The sequence below is a fragment of the Canis aureus genome, chromosome 15, assembly GCF_053574225.1.
Source record: "Canis aureus isolate CA01 chromosome 15, VMU_Caureus_v.1.0, whole genome shotgun sequence".
Lineage (NCBI taxonomy): Eukaryota > Metazoa > Chordata > Mammalia > Carnivora > Canidae > Canis > Canis aureus.
In genome coordinates this window covers 12,078,571-12,097,721 of record NC_135625.1, presented here as the reverse complement: position 1 = coordinate 12,097,721, position 19,151 = coordinate 12,078,571, and the positions used below count along the sequence as shown (strand labels likewise).

At 42.0% G+C, this 19,151-nt stretch overlaps 1 protein-coding gene across 1 annotated transcript in view; it reads left to right on the top strand.

Moving 5' to 3' along the window:
- Positions 1-341: 341 nt before the first annotated feature.
- The window catches only part of GPM6A (glycoprotein M6A), a 331,217-nt gene continuing 312,407 nt past the window's right edge, over positions 342-19,151 (top strand). The window contains exon 1 of the mRNA XM_077848592.1: positions 342-513. Within this exon, the coding sequence (XP_077704718.1) occupies positions 510-513 (4 nt within the window). The 5' untranslated portion in view covers positions 342-509. The remainder of the gene's footprint in view (positions 514-19,151) is intronic.

The window sequence follows — 19,151 nt, the reverse complement described above, 5'->3', positions numbered from 1 at the left end:
TTTGGCCGCAGGGTCCGGGGCGGGGGGCGAGACCATGCGCACGCGTGTGTGTGTGCGTGTGTGTGTGTGTGCGCGCGCGTGTATTTACCCGGGGGCGGTGTCTGCACGTGGCGGGCGGCGGGAGGGGAGGGGCGGGGGGGGCGGGGGGGCGCGGGGAGGGGTGCGGAGGGGAGGGCGCGGAGAGGGGCGGGGAGGGCCGGGGGAAGGGGAAGGCAGGGGGCGGGCGAGGAAGGGGAGGGGAGGCGAGGGGGCGGGGCGGGGGCGGGGCGGGGCGGGGCGGGCCGAGGGCCGGCGGTGGCCACTGGGCCGCGCGGCAGGTGGGGAGCCGCGGGGGTGCGCGTCCTGCGAGGCTCCTGCGAGGCTCGGGGCGCCGGGACTGGCGCTGGGCCGGGAGGGCTGCGGCCGCCACTCGCCGCGGGGACTGAGTGCGGAGCGGCGGCGGGAGCTCGGTCGCCGGCGCTCGTCCGGGGACGTCGGTCCGGAGACGCGGGGCAGCGGGGCTTCGGGCCATGGGTGAGTGCGCGGGCCGGGCCGCGGGGCGGGGAGGGCGGCGGGGCGCGGGGGGCCGGCGCGTCCGCCTCGGGGCTTCTCGGGGCTTCTCGGGGCGCGAGGCCGTGGCGGGCGGGGCCGCGGGGGGGCCGGCGGGGGAGCCCGGGGTCCCGGAGCCGGCGGACTCTCGGGGCGCGCCGTCCGCGCGGGGAGGGGGCGCAGGTGGCCTTGCGGGGACGGGGCGCAGGTGGCCGTGCGGGGAGGGGGCGCAGGTGGCCGTGCGGGGAGGGGGCGCAGGTGGCCGTGCGGGGAAGGGGCGCAGGTGGCCGTGCGGGGACGGGGAGCAGGTGGCCGTGCGGGGAGGGGGTGCAGGTGGCCGTGCGGGAACGGGGCGCAGGTGGCCACGCGGGGAGGGGGTGCAGGTGGCCGTGCGGGAACGGGGCGCAGGTGGCCACGCGGGGAGGGGGTGCAGGTGGCCGTGCGGGGAGGGGGAGCAGGTGGCCGTGCGGGGAAGGGGCGCAGGTGGCCGTGCGGGGACGGGGAGCAGGTGGCCGTGCGGGGAGGGGGTGCAGGTGGCCGTGCGGGAACGGGGCGCAGGTGGCCACGCGGGGAGGGGGTGCAGGTGGCCGTGCGGGGACGGGGAGCAGGTGGCCGTGCGGGGAGGGAGTGCAGGTGGCCGTGCGGGGACGGGGCGCAGGTGGCCGTGCGGGGAGGGGGCGCAGGTGGCCGTGCGGGAACGGGGAGCACCGTCCGCGCGGGGAGGGGGTGCAGGTGGCGGTGCGCGGAGCAGGTGACCGTGCGCGGAGCAGTGGCGGTGCGCGCGGCACGGGCAGCAGCGGGAACTTCGCACAACTTGCATCCGCCCAGGTTCCCGAGGCCGGGGACGGGCCCCGGAGCGGAGGCTGGAGGCTGCGGGGCCGGGCGCGCAGGGGCAGAAGGCGAGCGGGCGCCCCGGGGTGCAGGGCGCTCCGGTCCCCGGCTGGGTGCGGTCCGCGGGGCTGGCGGCGGCGGCCCGGGCGCGCCCGGAGGATCGGCCCGGGGCATGCGGGGGGCGGGGCGGGGCGGGCGGGCGCGGCCTGGGGACCGGCTGGGGCGGCTCGGGTGCCCCGGCCCCCGCGCCCGGGCTGTGAAGGATCCGCGCCCCCCCCCCCCCCGAGGCGGAGGCTTCGGGATGCACGCGCCCGCCTAGACCCCGGAGTCCCCAGCGGCTCGGCTCGAGGGCCCGGGACGCTCCGGCGCTAATCCTAATCGGCGGGGTCGGTACGCACCGGCCAATTCAGGGGGGACGGGGAGGGAGAGGCCGAGGGCGTGCTTGCCTGTGACTTAACTGCCGAGACATTCCTGGTCTCCTCCTGCTTGACCCCCAGGTCTTAGACCCAGTGATTTTGGGGCCTTTGGCTAAAGCAGGGCGGCGCACGGCCTGCGGAGCGGAGCTCTGTCTTTAAAAGTTTTCTGGAGTGGAAGGAATATTTCCAAGTTAGAAAGGAACGATAACACAGTTTTCCCAAGTGTGGCAGAAAGTATGTCAGGCTTGGTCCTGCCTCTGGCTTTTGATTCTGCGGGTGCATGAACTCTTGTCAGGGTAACACCTGGGGGGGGGGGGGCTCTCACAAGTGGAAAGCCAAGATTATGAGATTATGGACTTGGTGGAATTTATCCATTTACCCCACTAAAAGTACTCAGATGCCGTTGGTATCCAACATCGAATCGTCTAGAAAGAATGAAATTATTTACTCTGTAACCTTCAGCTTGAGTGGAGGATCAAAGGGTAAAGGCCTCTTAATTTTCTAGTTAATTGTTTCTCTAGCTTGCATTTCCAAACTGTAATGAAAACAGTAGGTCCTGGATTTGACCTCAATGCCCTTGGATAAATTAGGCAGGAGCCCCGTGATAGGAAGGTGTCATTATGGAAATGAGGTGGAGCTAGCACCTGAGGCCTTGGGCTCATTCTGAGCTGGGTCTCTTCCAGGTTCTCCTCTCTATCTCTGTATCCCACAGACACCTAGAACTGTCTCCACCTTCTTCTACGAGGAGCACTTGACGTTTTCCTTTTGAAATCGAGGTCACTAAAAACTCATATTGGTGTCGAATGGCTGGGAAGGGAGAGTGGGGTAGAGGAAGTGAGGGAGAGCCCAGGGGTCAGGGAGTAGAGAGAGAACGAGTATGTAGCACCCAGTGGACAGTGAGATCACGATGCCAGAACTCAGGACAGTGGCCCAAACACACAGTGCAGAAGTGGGAAGAGCCACCGAGCAGATGGGGGCCAATGAGAGACAGAAGGAAGGAAATATGTACAGAAACTCGAGAAAAAAAAAATTGGTCACTTGAGGTCATCTTTCTCTTCTTTGTTTAATTTACTTGTGAAAAACACAGAACATTAGTCAGAATTTCTTTTCTTTAGTGGTAACAGGGGGTGAGGGCATTGGAGTCCACATTGCGAGGATGCGGGGCGAAAACAGTGTAGGAGAATGCCTGGCTATGCCAGCAAGCCGAATCCATCTTTTCCGGTGTCATGACAACCGAAATTTATCATTTATAGAAAGGAAGATGGTGCTATGGGAGTGAATATAGCAATCAATTCTTGTTTGACGCAGAAGAAGAAATCCATACTCTTGCATTGTAGAGGAATGAGAGTAATTGGTTAATCAAATATTCTGAATAATTTATAGTTATATCTATAATGCACGAGGCTAATTCTCAAAAAAAAAAAAAAAGGTTATTTGCAAAGTAGGCAAATTGAGATTTTGGCATCTCTTGCTTCCTTCTTTTATTTTCTTTCCTCAGTGATGCGTTCAGCTTGTCTAGTTATGCAACACGGTTTTCCCTCTGCCCTCAAATATTGCTCTACAGAAAGGATATGGTGAGGTGTTTCATACTAAAAAAATGCAGGACTAATTCTTTGCCAAAAGTATTTGCATTTTTAGCTGCAAGGCTAACTTTCACCCTCAAGCTCTCTAATGGTGAGCTAGTGATATCAGGAATATTTCTAATTTCTCTTCTAGCTACATCATCTACTGCTCTTCGTTTTATTTTAAAAATCATACTGGACATTATTTAGTTCCACAGGGGACTGTGGAAAGTTTCATGGCGAGAGTGGTATTGAACCTGACTTGGGGGTGTGTGAGAGGGTTTGGTAAGGGAAGAAGTGTTCTAGATGGAACAATGGGCCCCTTCTCAAAGCAGGAAGAAAATTAGTTTTGGGAAGCGGTTGGACATGGAGCTGAGTTGACAGGATAGACTTGATTTTGGAGAGCCTTCAAAAATAACCAGAGGAATTTAGAATTTACATGATAGGAAATAGGGAGTCCTAGAAAGTTATTTATTTTTTTTTAGGTTTATTTATTTATTTGATAGAGGGAGAGCTAGAGAGAGCACAAGCAGGGGAGTGGCAGGCAGAGGGAGAGGGAGAAGCAGGCTCTCCCCAACCCCCCACAACATGACCTGGGCCAAAGGCCAAGGCTTTGAGCCACCTAGGTGCCCCATCACAGAAGGCTTTTGAGCAAAGAAGAATTACAGTGAAATTAGTGCTTAAAAGAGATGAATCGACCAGTGTTGTTTAAAACAAAGGATACACTGGAGAAGATAGACGCACTTGCCAAAGTAATCCTGACATATATCTAGATGAGCCATAGTGGAAAAGTGGTAACAGAGGAAACGGGGGAAAAAAGACCCATGACAGATATTTCTAATGAGAAATCTATAAAATCAGGCAATTGAGCAATAATGAGGAAAATGAATAATCTCTCTGGAGATTTGAAACATTGAAAATGGGAAATAATGTCCCTTGATAGAATATTTAAAGGATTATCCAGATGCTTTATTTTGGACAGAAGATTAATTTCATTTTTAGAATGTTAATTAAGAGGTGATAGACATTTAAACTTAAATGTTTAGCATGTTGGAAATACACGAGAATTTAGCAGAGCACAAGAAGAAGGAGAATAAAGGGGTGCCGGGTGGCTCAGTAGGCTAAGAGTCTGCCTTCTGCTCAGGTCATGATCCCAGGGTCCTGGGATGGAGCCCTGAATCAGGCTCCTTGCCCAGGGGGAAGTCTGCTTCTCCCTCTCCCTCTGCTGCTCCCCCTGCTTGTGCATGTGCACTCTCTCTCTCTCTCTCTCATAGATAAATAAAATCTTACAAAAACAAAAAAATATCTTAAAAAATAAGGAAAATAAAGATTTGAGGGTTATCAATCTCTAGTAAGAGGTAAACCCACAAAATGAATTACCTGATTGAAAGTGACAATAAAAGGAGTGCTGGTTGAGGGGTAGGAAGAGAAAGGATAAACACCTGCAGGAAAAAGAATATAAACCACATAAAATGTATGAAATGCCTGAAAATTAGAGCAGTGAAATGTGACACCTTTAACATTAATCCTTAGATCTAGGAGTCTGTAAATTTTGACGAGAAGAAAATCACGTATTTTGCTCTCATTCAATTTCAGTAAACATGGACTTGGTTAAGGATCTGTAAAATTATTTGCAAATTTAGGCAAAGAATAATGACACATGGTATTATCTTGAGCTCATACTAGTTTTGGGGAAAATATGGCCCCCTTGAGGCAGTTATGAACGCAGTACAGAGAGACAAGATTTGAAGCGGGAGAAACACAACAGATGATAATCCTTTATGTCTTTGGGTGGGTCATGTAAATCTTGGGGGTTCTGTTTTCCCTTTTGTTCGATGAGGGGGTGGACAAGGTTTGACAAATTTATGTAGCTCATATCTTGATTTGGTAACAATTAGAGGAAAGAACATGCGAAAAAGATAAAACTGAGCTGCTCCCATTAGGCAAATTGAGAACAGTTTAATGATGCTAAACTTCTAGGTAAAACTTTTTGTTCTGTTTTGTTTCATTTAAGAGAGGCAGAGAGAGTGGGAGAGAGAGAAGAGAGAGAATTTTAACCAGGCTCCAAGTGCTGGATCTCACAACCCTGAAATCATGACCTGAGCCAAAATTAAGAGTCAGGAAGCTTAATTAACTGAGCCCCCCGGGCACCCCTACTATGTAAATCCTTTAAGGGTCATTTAGCCTCTAGTATGTTATTGTGTCTGGAAAATTATAAAAGTCTTAGTGTCTGAACTTGAACAGAGAAAGATAAACGAATGTTCTGGTTATCTTTGCTACACAACAAAACTAGTGAATTTAAACAACAACTTGTTACTATCTTTCATGGCTCTGCAGGCCGACTGCTGAACAGTTCTTGTTTGAAGTTTGGTGTCTCTGCGGTCCAGCGGTCCAGTATGGGTTGGGGATTCAGGCATCCGAAGACTCGACTGGGTCGGTTGTCTAAGGTAGCTCCCACATATTGGCAACTGACTAGCTATTGGCTGGTGGTTCATTTGGGGCTGCCTTCAGCTGACTCGGGCTTTGTACAGAATGGCAGCTGGATTCTGAGACGCAGCATTCCTGGAACAAGTGTTCCAAGAAATCCAGGCAGAAGCTGTAGGGATTTTTATGACCTAGAACATCCTAAATCCCAGAGCATTACTTTTGCTGCCTTCTAATTGGTCAGAAAAATCATTAAGGGCAATCCTATTCAAGGGGAGGGGCATTAGATCCCTCCTCTTCATTTGAGGAGCAACAGACTCCTACAAGGAGAGAAAAGAATTGCAGTAGCCAACTGATGGATCTCATCTTAGAAGAGATGTCTTAGAAGTGTGCTTCACTGTAGAGACATCGTCAGGTTTACAAGTGAAAATTTAATGTGAGTTTTCTGAAACACATATGATAAAGGACTGAGTCTTTAATTAGAAATATAAGAAATCTAGACAGTCACACTGAAATTTCACAGCAGAACATTTGAGTGAGGAAATTCATGCCTGCTTGCCAATGTGTTAGGAGGATGCTGGGATAAGCTCTACTCAAAATAATTTCAAATAAGATCAGCTAGTCTTTCTTATTTTAATTTAAATCTGAAGTTTCTAAAGCTATTGTGAATTGCTATTAATTTTACTTAGAATTCAGTTTGTGTCATAAATTGGAATGTAGGTCAATAAATCCTTTATTTAATATTCTCTTGTCATTATAAACGAAATGCTTTGTGGTGAATTGCTCAGAAGCTTGCTTTAATTTTCCAAAACATGTTAATTATACAAAACACAGAATATGAACTGGTGAAGTGTTGGCTAAAAATAAGTATAGGCTTAAATATTCTTATTTTTGGAACATATGTTTCTAAATTAAACACATGTAAGATTTAGCAAAACTTTAAGTGTAAATTCTCATTTTATCATTTTTAACTGGAGAGGATCAGAGTTGTCATTTCTGAAAAAAAAAATATAGGGCTTTCTCCTAGACAACTGAAAAGCAAGAATTAGGGTGAATGGGATGGGTTTAAACTCAAGGACAGAATTAGTTTCAACCTAGAAACTTAGTGGCCTTAAAAAAAAGAATTAGATTCCGACTTCCAACTTGGTTGATTTGAGGTCATTCTATTTTCAACTGTTTGACAAGAGATGAGGAAATGAGGATAGATAATGTGAAGCCATGTACTTGATGCACACTACACGGTACGACAAACACACACAACCACATCTCACCAAGAAATAAAGGCTTGACCTACATAACCGGTATAATGGGAATAATGCATGAGGAGACCAAAGGTAGTATGACATGGAGTTAAAACAGATTCTTCTTTAGTTTGTTAAGATCACCTGCCAAAACAGTCACTCACTACTCACTGCATAATGTATAAGATATGCCAACACTACATCAGAGCAAAGTAAGTGTCTCTTGCTATTTCTAAGAAGTTTCTTGTTCTAAGACCTCTAATGATGTCGTCTCATTAGACTACCTTCGGGAATATGTCAAGCACTATTGACATCCCCTGGATCCCACGGCCAAGATTCAGGTTAGAAGGTTTGGGCTTGAGAAGTGGACTTGCAGGTTTAACGTGTCGTCTAGCCAATTTTGAGGCAGGAAGTCTGGGGCATGCTTGGAGAAATAACCATTCCAGAAAGCCTGCCTCTGTGTCCTTCATCAAGCCAACTGAGCTACCATGACAAGTGTCATTCCTCCATACAAGATAAACTTATATCTCCAAAATATGACATTTAATTTCGGATCCAGTTCCTGCCTCTAAAAGATGTTACCAAGAGCTACTGTTGGGAGTGCTGCTACATCTCTGTTTCTTTTCTCTGCTAAACTTATTGGGGCTCTATAGTTGCTGTGTCTTTTTCTGCGCCAGTCACTCCTTAGCCTTGGGGTGGGGTGATGCTCTCCAGAGGTCACTGAAACCCTTCCCCTGAAGATCGCTTATGATTTCTAGTCTCATGGCTTCAAGTGTTCATGTGTACAAAACCCCCAAATTGGTATCACTATGCCCAGCTGTCTCCTACCTCTTCCCAGTTACCCCTCTACTCTCTCAACCTTATTATATTCAAAACTGAATTAATTACATCCTTCCTGGATCTAAGTGGCTCTCTCTTCTCCCCTCTTTCCTTTTCTTCATGGCTCTGGACTATCCTTGGCCTTGAGGACCTAAGGTCCTAACATCTCTTACCATCCACACTGTTTTATCAGATATCAGGCAGCTTGCTTTCATTCAACTCCTCCCCGCTCCCGCTTGGGCTCTGGTGATCTTTCCTGTGCAGCTTACTTCCTCTCTTCCATTCCCTGAAAATCATCCCCATATGGTGAGGAGCACCCGTCCAAGCACAGCTCTTACCTTGCCACTTATCCTCAGCACTGTGTTTCCTGCTTTACATAAGGTGATACTCAAGTCAAATAAACGGCCAAGGAGTTACAAAGGGCCAATGATATTCCAGAAGTTTCCCTTTATGATAAAGAGAGGGCAGGCTCTAGACTTTGAGCATTTGGTAGTCACTGTTTTTAAGATAAGAAATACTGATTATTTATGGTAGAGATTTAAAGTTGTATTGACACTGTATTTTACTAAAACTGAAAATTGTGTTTTAGAACATGAAATAAATGAGAGTAATGCTGATACTGATATGGGACAAACCATATACCCTGGAGGCAACTTGGTGCTGCACAAGTAGTCAGAAGATAAATATTTCAGTAAATTCTTATCCTAATTCATCCACATGGAACTTAACACATGTTTGTCACCAGACCTTCTGGGCCTCTCGGAATATTACCATCAATATCGATTCTTACCAAGGTGGTTGTAGAAATAAAAAGGATATTTGGGAAGAGTTTTGCATATAATAAACGTTCAGCCACTTGTTGCATTTCTGCACATTGTTAGGTAATATGGTAAAACCTGCGAGTACTTCACAAGTGCCTGGAGTTTAGTAAACGCCGCACCTGATCAAAGCCTGTCTTTTCTATCCGATCTCAGTGTCCGATCTCTGCATCTGTTTTGGCACTTATTGAACGTGTGAATATGTTTTTTCTTCGCCATTATCTGAGATCATGTCCAGATCTGAAGGCAGCAACTTCCTGATAACTGGCAAAGAAACCAGCAAGCATTCTTACCGTTAAGCTGTTTTTCTAACATTGCCTACCTTGCTCCCTTAGTAGAAAGTTACAAAAACACAAAATTTGACTCTGGTTTATGTAAAATATATTTAGGATTCATCATGGCAGAAGAAGGCAAAGGTGTGGAATGATTGTATGTCCAGGACGGAGTTAAGGATGCTGTCATGGGAGGGATTCAACTCTGGACCAAAGCCCCTGATGCGATAAAAAACAGTAAGGCGACAAGGATCTAGAAGAGTCTGCTGAAAAGCAGATGAGCTACAGTTAGTGTGATGTCAGGAGAGCCAAAGGAGAACAGTGTTTTGAGAAATTAGTCATCTACAGTGTTCAGTTCAACAAAGAGAAGAGAGGAATGGCGCTTCCTTTGCTTAATGGCTTTTTCATTGATACAAGCCTGTTGAAATTCAAGTGTTTTTATTTAACAGGTGAAGATACAAGCCTACTCTCATGGAGCAGATTTCAAGGACCAAAAACAAAACAGAGAAAGGAAGGAAGGAAGAGAAGGGAGGAGGGAGGATGGGTAAGGGACAAGGAGGGAACAGGAGGGGGAGAAAGAAGGAGAGAAGAAAATTTAATGGATCCAAGGTCAAGTGAAATATTTTTGTCAGCTGGAAAAAAATTAGAAGTGCTTCATGTTTTGAGAAAGAGGGGGATGATCTAGGGGAGAGGCATGGACAACAAGCCATGGAAATGATAGACTCCCTGAGCAATGTATTATAAAATGATTAATAGTATGAACTTAGTTTGTAATACTTAGATATAGTTTTTAAAGTAAAAAAAAATACCATTTTGTCTATGTCTATAAGAATGTTTGATGGTCTTTGCAGATTTTCTTAAAGGGTGTATGTTTCTTGATTGTTTTGAATCGTGTAGTGCTATGTTCAGTCAAGACGTAACGTCTATTTTGACAAGCGTATTGTGTTTATTTTTCTTATCTTTCACTTATAGAGACTGTTTATGCCTTTAGTACTAAGAATAGGTGGATAAATATATGGGCTCTATTCAAAAAATTAAGTGAATCAACAGAGATCAAGCATATCGTGGCTGACTGTTCACTAGGTCAGAAGTCAGGAGATGATGGTTCTTGTCCCAGTTCAGTTGTTCTTGATCTGTGTTACCCTCTTCCTCTGGTGGAGATGAGACATGGGTTCAGTAGCCTGGAAGGTTCCATACAGCCCTAATGCCTCTATATGCTGGGGGTGCCTGGCTGGTTCAGTTGGTAGAGCTTGCAGCTCTTGTTCTCGGGATTGTGAATTTGAGCCCCACGTTGGGTGTAGAGATAAATAAATAAGTAAATGAATACCTAGAAGCTAATGCACAGACAACAAAATAAATAAATACAAGACACTGATGCCCACGTCCTTGTCAGATTACTAAGAGGACGGTCGTATAGCAGTGTTTCTCATAACTGCAAACAGACCCCACCTTCTTAGTAATTTCTTTGTGGTTTCAACCTACACTTTTTCTAACAGAGAAGGCTCTTAAGATTTCAACCAGGAGATTTTGGTATTTTTCTTTTTTCACAGCCTCAGATATATATATTTTTTATATTTACCAAGTAGTGATAAAGAAACAACTGAAACAAAACAAACATGTAGTGTTTCTGGGAATTATCAGAGCCTTCATTAGGCTATGTTGCTCACTTATAATTCATTATATATTATCATTTATATGCATCATTAACATAAAATAATCATATATTACAGTATTCAGATATTGATGAGTAGCATAGTAATTGTAGTTATGTTTTATAATACATACTATTGACATTTAATAATAACTATGTATTATAATGATATATTACTAATAAGTGAGGGAACTAGTTGACATATTTCAACATGTAGGTTTATATTCTTATGTGGGTAGCATCCTAGACTTTTTAAGTATACAGCTGCATGTGTGTCTGTGTGTGCATGTGGGGAGGGTCCTTGTTTCTGCGTTTTGTTTGATTTGGTTAATTTTTATGTGTGTGAGTACAAGACAGTGGTCTGTGAGGTTGTTACGATAAAAAATGATTCATTTTGCAATTCCTAAAAATGGTATTTTAACCACTGGCCGTGTTCTCTGGAGGTAAAAAATGCAGCCATGCTTAAATCCTAGTCTACAAGTCCCAAACATTTTTTTTAAAGAAATATCAAGGCATAGAGAAGGACATGACATCTGAAAATATAAAATAAAATTCAAAAAATAAAGGATAACTCACTGCTGGCTTATTCTTTCTGGGTGTAATATTTTGTGTTTGCTATTTCTTTTGTTAAAGGAAAGACATAAGTACCTAAAAGAGAAGTGCTGAAATGAAGTTGTTTTTAAAAAAAATTCTGAAGACCAAATCCACAGTACTATATTTACTTTAGTAGACTTTTTCTGTTATTGAGATAACTCAGCTATGACTTTGGATAAGTCAACCATGACCTTGAGAGTGAAAGCTCCGATACTGCACACTGGATGCTAAGGGAGTTCTTTGCATTCCCATTTTAGTTTTTCTACTGAAAAGTTCAAAAAGGACAGAAATTCACAACAAGGAAGTACTGTGTACAGGACACATGTGTGACAAGATTATCCATTATTGTCACTGTTTTACATGGTCTTTTCCTTTTAGAAAAAGAATTACAAGGAAGAACACAGTTTTGTTTGTTAATTATACATGAGAAAGTAAATTCACAGTGACAAGTCTCTAGAGAGAACAGAGCCCGAGCAGCTATTAATATAAGTGCACAATTTGGAAGTAATTTGTTCCTTAGGTATAAATGAAATAGAAATCACTAGAAAAAATAGTGTTATTAATTAGTTCCATTCATTTCACAGCAATTACCTCAATGGACTTCCCTTTATGTAACATGATAAATATATGGCTTAAATAAACTGAGAGTTAAAGTGATGCTCAATTTAAAACAGTTTAAACATTTTAAAAAAATACTGATAATGACACAAATCTCATTACATTGCATTAAAATCATTGTTGTGTTAGAATCATTGTACCTAGGGCTACCAATAATTCCATAGTAAAAAGAGTCCTCTGTATTATGTACTAGAAATTTGCTAAGACAGTAGATCTTAAGCATTCTCTCCATTAAAAAAAAAAAAAAAAAAAAAGGTAACTCTGGGAGGTGATGGATGTGTTAATTAACTGAACTGTAGTTAATTATTTCACATGTATGTATATTACCATGTTGTTAACTTGAAATACATAGTTTTATTTATCAGTTATATTTCCAAAAAGGTGAAAAATTTATGAAAGTAAAAAAAATTTAAAAAAAGAGTACTTCTCCCATAAAAAGCTGCCTCTTAAATATCCTTTAATATTAATATGACTGAACAAATATTTCTTAAGGATCTACCACATGCTCACCTTGTTCTGCACACAGTGTCATAGTGAAGGATGTAGAGTAAATATAATGCTGTTTCAAAAGGACTTACCCATTAATTAGAAATATAAAACTTGCACACAGAAAACCATATGAGAATTTTATAAGATTAGATAAGAGCGATCTAGATTAAATATAGGGATTGCTAAAGCCATTGGTCTAGAATGGAATAGATCAATGGAGGCTACAGCCATCACAGCAAGTTTTCCAAATAAGGAACCTTGGGGAGGAGCTAGATGGCCTGTGACTTTGTCACAAAGCAGGGGTGGCAGTGGCGTAGGCCAAGCCCAAGAAGCACAGGAGCAAAGGATGACGGATATGGAGGTGGGAGGAGGATGCCTTGGGACCCACCTGCTTACCCTTAGCTCATTGTTATCAAGGCTCCTAGTTCTTCCACGCCCCATGACCACTGCAATGGGATATAGGGTCACAACCTAATAGAAGGGGTTCCAGTCATGAACAGTATGTGAATGGCTCCCTGGGGTGAGCAAGGTCAGGGTTCCACCAGTCGCAGCACCTCCTCCTTCTGTTCCCTCTCTCTGGTACTCCCACGCTAAACCTTCTTCTTGTCCTCACCCAGTCCTTAGAGCCTTGTCTGTTTGCTCTCCTTCTAGTCTACCCTGTCATTACTTCCTTTCTATTCAGTCATGGCCCATGTTCCAACCACTCTTCTCCAGTTATTCTTGATTCCCTTAGTTCTTTGTCCCAGTGAGTCTAGATTATTGCAGCCTAGTTGGGAAGAAGACTTGGTAAAAGGATTGAGAAAATGGTAGTTACGTGGTCATGCGATTTTAGCGTTTCAGACAGGGAGTGATAAGAAGGAGTTTGGCAGACCTGTTACAGATATAGTAGAAAGGAAGGACATAGGAGAGATATTGAGAAGAAAAGCTATCTTTTTATCTGTCAGAACACCAGCCACAGGAAGCTGGTATTCTGAGGAAGAGAGAAAGCCTTCATCAAAGATAAGCACGAACTGAAAATATTTACAATCAGGCAGTTGCCAATTAAGCCTAATGTAGCAAATCCCTTGTTATTAAATAAGAGGATGATGTGGAAGGCCTTCTGTCATCCCAGTGATTCAGGATTGCTTGGTCCATCTACCTGCCTAGAGTGATGTTTTGTTATTTCCTGCAACCCCACGTGGTCCTCCCTAGAAACTGCAAGATGATGAACTTACCAGTTGAAGGAGTATTTTCTGAAGATTATGCAATTGGCTTCATTCCTTATGTAAATAAAACCTTCAAAAGGCTTTTAAGATCCAATTTCCAAATGACCACCACGAGGTATCAGAAATTGATAAAATCTGACCCAAAGATATAAGGACACCCACTTAACTGAAATAATTTAACATAATTAATTATAGATTACAACTTAGCCTATCCTAATGATCAAACTAAGTTAAAAAATAAAACATTTGAAACTTTATTTTTTAAGATTTTATTTTTAAGTAATCTCTACACCCAACCTGGGACTTGAACTTACAACTCTTAGGTCAAGAGGTGCATGCTCCACCAACCCAGCCAGCCAGGCATCCCTAAAAAAAATCTAAAACTTTACATACCAGAGAATGTGATATAGTTACGTGTTGGTAATGATAGGATAACCAACAGTTTATTTATAATATCACTATTTATGTAGCATTATGAACTTTTCCCTCCTTCCCCATTTTAATACTTAATATATATAATTTAATTGAAGGACAAAAAAGAGAGATTCTTTTTCCTTAATACGTTAAATTTCACATTCATACCTTCAGTGTCTCTAATGCTGGGGCTCTCTCCCATTTCCTTTTTTTTTGCCACCGTATTTTTTCCCCTTTCTTGCTTTTTCTTGGCTTTTAAAGTTTAAAATCATGCGTATTTGAAGGAGGTTATTATCCTTATGGTTGAAAAACTTACTCCGTTTTTTCCCGTCTTCTGTGTAAAACACTGACCCAAAGCAACATAAAATAAAATATGACATAATTAAAGCATTCTGGCTAGGTGAGTTTTAAAACACTAATTGAGTATCTGTAACTATGTTGTTTTTCTTTTCTTTTTTTTTTTCAAAGATCTTTATTTGTGAGACAGAAACAGAGAGAGAAGGACAAGCAGACTCCCTGCTGAGCCCAAGACCCCCCATGACCTAAGCTGACCTTAGATGCTTAAGCAACTGAGCCACCCAGGTGCCCTTGTAACTGTTTTTTTTTTTTTTTTCATTCTCCACTGATGCTTTTTAAAGTCAACATGTGGGGCTACATGCAGGTGAATTTCTAGGTGCAGATGTGTAGAGGGAGCGTCTCCCCATCCTCAGCTGCCAAGTAGTACTGGTGGGCATACCTCTGGTCTTCCGATTCCTGCAAGAACTGCAGAATTGAGGGACAAGTAGCTATTTGCTCTCCTCAGGCAGAGTCCTGTTTCCTTTGTCAATGGCTTTCTTCTTCTGTCCCAGTGGCTGTAGCACACTGTTTATTTATTGGCTGTTTAGAATGAAAAAATCCAGTCTTTGATCATTGACAACAAATCGGAGCAATGAGCCTGCCCATCACGGTACATTGGGTATAGTCTTTGGCTGTTAGGCTCTTGGCTGGTTTGCTGTACTTTACTGTCCTGAAAGTTTGAGAAATCTGGCTGCTTTGTTGGTTGTTTTCCTATTCTTATTAACACTTGCCAAACCTTTTGTCATGCATCTTTAGAACCATGACAGCTTCTAGGTCAAATTTCAGTTTTGATCACTGTGTCTTTAGAAGTAAAGCTAAGGACTAAAATAGCCATTTCCTTCTTGGTGATTGCATGTGGATGCTGATTAGCTGCATGCTGGTTGTTGAAGTCATAGCAACAAGTCCTACTTACTATCTTCTAGGCATCTCAATTAAGTTTTTTAGTCTTTGAATATATAACTACAAAAAAAGTTTGATCTCCTAGGGGAAATGAATACATTCTTTTATAGGAGAACAACCTCAGAGAGTTAATTAAGCATTCTTTTCTAATGTTCACTTCTGAACTAAGCTAGAAATTATTTGCACTCCTTCCTTTTTTCTTCCAGTTTTCATAATTAGACTTTCAATGGACTTAATCTTTTAATTTTAAGATGATTAATTGCCAAGTTGTTGGGTGCCATTGCTTAGGTTACTAAGCTAAACATAACCAGCAATAAAGAGAAGTGCATTGAAGTTGTTATAATGGCAACAAATACCCAAGTTTTATTTTCAACAAAGACTCAGGACATTTTGTAGTCAACAATATTGTGTTACTTCATTTTTCTAGAGAAAGATTTGGGAAGCTAATTTTTTTGTATTAAATTTTACTACTATATAAAATAAGTAAAGGATTTTTTCTCTTTTTACAAGTGACAAATATAGCTGACCCTTGAGCAACATGGGGATTATGGACGCTGTCCCCCCGCCATGCAGTTGAAAATCCACGTGCTATTTTTGACTCCCCCAAAATTTAACTACTGATAGCTTGCTGTTGACTAGAAGCCTTACCAATAACATAACAGTCAATTAACACATATTTTGTATGTTATATGTATTGTATACTATATTCTTACAATAAAATAAGCTAGAGGAAAAATGTTATTTAGAAAATCTTAAAGAAGAGAAAATACATTTACTGTACTATATTGGAACAAAAAACTACATATAAATGGACACAGGTTCAAGCCTGTGTTTTTCAAGGGTCAGCTGTAATTGTAATATGTCCCTATGTAAAGGTGCTTCTGAGACGTAAAATCATCAAGTTTAGACTTCTCTCAAACAGATTAATGGTGGAGAAAGGATTATATTATTTTACTTAATAAATTGACTTGAACAGAATTTTATATTCTCTTGTTCATTAATTTCTAAGCAAACCTGAACAAATCAACCTGGTAAATTCATAGCATTGTCATTCCCTTAATTTGATTTTTTAAAAGTCTGTTTTTAACCCCTTATAGTCACTGCTTTGGTTCATTTATTTTGTTTGTTATTTCTAGGTATAATAGTAATACTTTTTGAAATGAGGGATTGTATATAAAATAATTTGACAAAGCATCTAACCAAGAGATAGTACTTGAAAAATATAATCACACACACACATAATTGATTATGAAAGTTAAGTCTGTCTTAATTATGTCTTTAGTCTTAATTTCTTTTTAAATCTAACATAAAGGAAACTCTAGATTTGAGAGTTAAGACAAACCTCAAACAACAGTGCTTATTTTTCAAAAGCAATACACGCTGTAGTCATGTGTTAAACTGATTAGCTATGGCTTTTATGGATATAAAACGTTTTTCAGAATAAGCTAGAATTAAGAACGAGACAGTGCTCAAAAGTGTTTGGGAGAGGTCCTGAAAATAGGAACTTGAGAAGTCTGCATAATTCTTAACAGTAGGCAGTTTTTAAACTTGTTATTTGCTAGACAGGATACTTAGTGTGAGATATTAAGACAAAATGAATAAAATATGATACCTGATAGAGTGACAAAAGAGTAGATATGTTAAAGCATAACAGGTACTATCGTGAAAGTTGGGTGGTGTGTAGGGGCAGAAGAGAATAGTTAAATTCATCCTAAAATCCAGTAAACTGGGTTCCCAGAGGCAGTCATAGGTTGAGCCATTAAACTTGAAAATAGTTTGCACTGATACATGGGTCAGTGTAAAGGCATTCTAGCCAGAGGAGTATGAATAAAACATTGAAGTGGAACAAAAGCACGAGGTGTTCAACGAATTAGAAGCTGCTCAGTTGACCCGGAGTGTAGAGATTGTGAAGTATGCATCGATCAGGAGGGCTGCAGAGGTAAATAAGAAGCAGCCAAGAAGGATCTTAACTGACAGACTAAATAATTGACCCCTAGTGTAGTAAGGATGGGGAGCCACTGCTAGGTCTTCAGTTTGGGGAGAAGATACTTAGATTTTTATTTTATTGAGATCATTTTAAATGATTTTTATTTTATTAAGACAGCCTCATTTGGGGATGACAAATATATGATAAGTGGGAGATTAGAAACAACAGGAAAATGTAAGAAACTTAATTTTAAGGAAGAGAAGTAAAAATACCAAATAAAAGTCTATAGAAGATCTAATCTAAAAATATCTTACTTTAGATATAATCTAAAAATGTCCAAGTAACATTTATTGGAACGGAAGGATGGTTAGGGATTTGAAATTTCATTTTTAACATTTTAAGGAGAAAAACCATGGGATCATCTTAGTAGATATGAATTTAATAAAATATAGTGTTAATTAATGATAAGAATTATAACCACATTAGGAATAAAATAGACCAATTATAAATGGTTATAAATAAGTTATATGACAAAATTCATTATCCATTCATGGTAAAATTTCTTCACAAAGTAGGAATAGAAGCAAACTCCTTAACCTGATAAAGGGCGTTTACAAAAATTCATACTTAATGGTGAAAGACTGAAGACTTTTCTTCTAAGACTGAAAACCATGCAGAGATCCCCAAACTCAGTACTCCTCTTTGTCATTGTGCTGGAGGTCTCAGCCAGTAAGGCAAGAAAAAGAAATAAAACTCTAATTTAGATTGGAAAGGAAGAAATAAACACTTTCTCTTTACAAATAATAGTATTATATGAGTAGGAAGTCCAAGTTAATTTACAAAAAAGCTATTAGAGTTAATATGTGAGCCTACCAAGGTTGCAGGATATGTGATCAATACATAAAAAATAATTGTATTTCCATCTACCAGTAATAAACTACTGAATTGATATTTAGAAGTAATACCATTCAAGGGAAATGAAAGCAAAAATGAACTATTGGGACCCCATCAAGATAAAAAAACTTCTGCCCAGTGAAGGAGACAGTCAGTAAAACTAAAAGGCAACTGACTGAATGGGAGAAGATATTTGCAAATGACACATTGGATAAAGGGCTAGTACCCAAGATCTGTAAAGAACTTATCAAACTCGACACCTAAAAAATAAATAATCTAATTAATAAGACATGAACAGACAATTCTTCACAAAAGACATGCAGGTGACTAACAGACACAACAACAAATGTTGGTGAGAATGAGAAGGGGGAACCCTTTTGCACTGTTGGTGGGAATGCAAATGGTGCAGCCACCCTGGAAAATAATATGGAGGTTCCTCAAAAAGTTAAAAATAGAACTAACGGGGGATCCCTGGATGGCTCAGCGGTTTGGCGCCTGCTTTCGGCCCAGGGCGTGGTCCTGGAGTCCTGGGATCGAGTCCCACGTCGGGCTCCCTGCATGGAGCCTGCTTCTCCCTCTGCCTGTGTCTCTGCCTCTCCCTCTCTCTCTCTCTCTCTTTGTATCTCTCATGAATAAATACATAAAAAAATCTTTTAAAAAAATAGAACTATCTTATGACCCAGCAATTGCACTACTAGGTATTCAGCCAAAGGATACAAAAATAGTGATTTGAAGGGGCCCTTGCACCCCAATGTTCGTAGCAACAATGTCCACTATTGCCAAACTATGGAGAGAGCTCAGATGTCCATCGACAGATGACTGGTAAAGAAGATGTGGTATGTGTATATATACTTGGAGTGGAATGTTACTCAGCCATCAAAAAGAATGAAATCTTGCCCTTTGCAACAACATGAATGGAACTAGATTGTATTATGCTGAGTGAAATAAATCAGTCACAGACAAATACCATAATGATTTCACTTATGTGTGGACTTTAACAAACAAAACAGATGAACGTGGGGAAGGGAAGGAAAAATAAAATAAGATTAAAACAGAGAGGGAGGTAAACCATAACAGACTCTTAACTAAAGAGAACAAACAGAGGATTGCTGGAAGGGGGAGATTCAGAGATAGGTGCTAAGTGGGTGATGGACATTAAGGAGGGCGCTTGTTAGGATGAGCACTGGGTGTTCTGTGTAAGTGATTAATCAC